The sequence below is a fragment of the Etheostoma cragini genome, chromosome 14 (genome assembly GCF_013103735.1).
Source record: "Etheostoma cragini isolate CJK2018 chromosome 14, CSU_Ecrag_1.0, whole genome shotgun sequence".
Classification (NCBI taxonomy): Eukaryota; Metazoa; Chordata; class Actinopteri; order Perciformes; family Percidae; genus Etheostoma; species Etheostoma cragini.
The window spans coordinates 23147152-23148905 of NC_048420.1; the positions used below are offsets into that span (position 1 = coordinate 23147152).

General features: G+C 44.6%; 1 protein-coding gene across 1 annotated transcript in view; it reads right to left on the minus strand.

Moving 5' to 3' along the window:
* LOC117957200 (protein MTSS 1-like) overlaps positions 1–1754 on the minus strand; it is a 51826-nt gene that overhangs the window by 7390 nt on the left and 42682 nt on the right. The window contains exon 8 of the mRNA XM_034892797.1: positions 644–792. Coding sequence (XP_034748688.1) covers positions 644–792 — 149 coding nt within the window. The remainder of the gene's footprint in view (positions 1–643; positions 793–1754) is intronic.

The window sequence follows — 1754 nt, forward strand, 5'->3', positions numbered from 1 at the left end:
TCCATCTATCAATATCTATCTATCTATCCATCCATTCATCCATCCATCCATCCATCAATATCTATCTATCTATCTATCCATCCATCCATCCATCTATCCATCCATCCATCTATCCATCCATCCATCCATCCATCTAAATATGAAATCTCTCTTCTTCTGTGGGAGTCTCTAACTTGACGAATCTGCCAAATTCTGCTTTGAGAGTCACATAAATACAGTTTAAATAAATAGTTTCCCATCTTTTATTTGTTTGGTCCACAACTAAGGGGCCAACATTCATTGTGGACCGGATCAAATGGGGCGAGGGGCCGGATTTGGCCCGAGGACCTTGCATTTGACACGTGCCTTTGCAAATGTTAGCAATTAATTGCACTTTTTAGCACTTTTTTAAATTAGCGTTTAATTCTGACTAGGGGCGATACTGTCTCTTAGGTGTCCTCCTTCTGTCTGCTCCTTTCTTTTAATGTCCCGCAGCGCTGCACCACTACAGCACTTTTAATTGTATCTGCATGTTTTGGTATGTGTTATGTGTTGTTTTATGGCTTTGTTGTAAAGCCCTTTGGGTACCTTTCGGCTATTGTAAAGGGCTATACAAATATAGGTTCCAGGCCTAGTGGTCTGTTTCCTGGATCAGCAACCAGACGGGTCCAGGTCTGGAGGTCTGCTGGGCTCAGACGGACGTACCTGCTCACTGGAGGCCGGCAGCTTGTGTGGATCCATGGTCAGAGTCTTCAAGTCGTCTGTCAGAGTCTGGAGGTGAGTGATCTCACCCAGCATGGACATCTCTTCCTCCTGACACACACACACACACACACACACACACACACACACACACACACACACACACATACACACACGACACGCACACACACACACACACACACCGACACGCACAACAAAACTACGTCACTACGGTGCTGCAGCAGCTCCACTGCAGACTGAGTTACAGATACTACAGAGACAATAATGTAAATTTAATGGAGGAAGCTTCCGGGTCCGTGAAGTGAAGTCAGTGTGGACGTGTCTTACCCCTCGTGTTGTCTTCCCGTCAAAATGGAAAATCTACACTATTGTTGATGCTTTTTAATCAATGTTTTTAACTTTTTCTTACGTTTTTGTCCCTTTTTTTCAACACTTTCGATGTTTTTTTTCTTCAAGGTTTGTAACTTTTTTGGACGTTTTCAACGCTACGTAACACTGACTTATTAACTTTAGTTTTACAGTTATGGGCGGCTGTGGCTCAGTGGTGGAGCGGTTGTTTGCCGATCGGGAGGTTGGGGGTTCAATCCCTGGCCCTGCGGTCCCATGTCGAAGTGTCCTTGGGCGAGACACTGAACCCCGAGTTGCCCCCGGCGCTGAGTGTGTGAGTGTTGTTTTTCTTTATTGTGGCCATGGTAAATAGAGTTTTTGGTTGGTATGTTGTCGTTGGATGTTTATTGTTCTCGGGCCCCCTCCAAAAAGCTTTTAGTAGCTTATTCCCCGTTTCACGCGGCCTGTGTATGATCATTGTACTTCATGAAGTTGTGTTTAAATATACAATGATGTCGTGTGAAATAAACGAACAACCAAACAAGCTCCGTGTTGGAATCGACCGGAATGTCACACGGCTGCTGTTTTATTCTTTTTAGTGACCAGTGTGGTCTGGATGTGTGGATATCTGGATGTCTGTATGTCTGGATGTCTGCATGTGTGGATGTGTAGATGTGTAGATGTGTAGATGTGTAGATGTGTAGATGTGTGGGTGTGTAGATGTG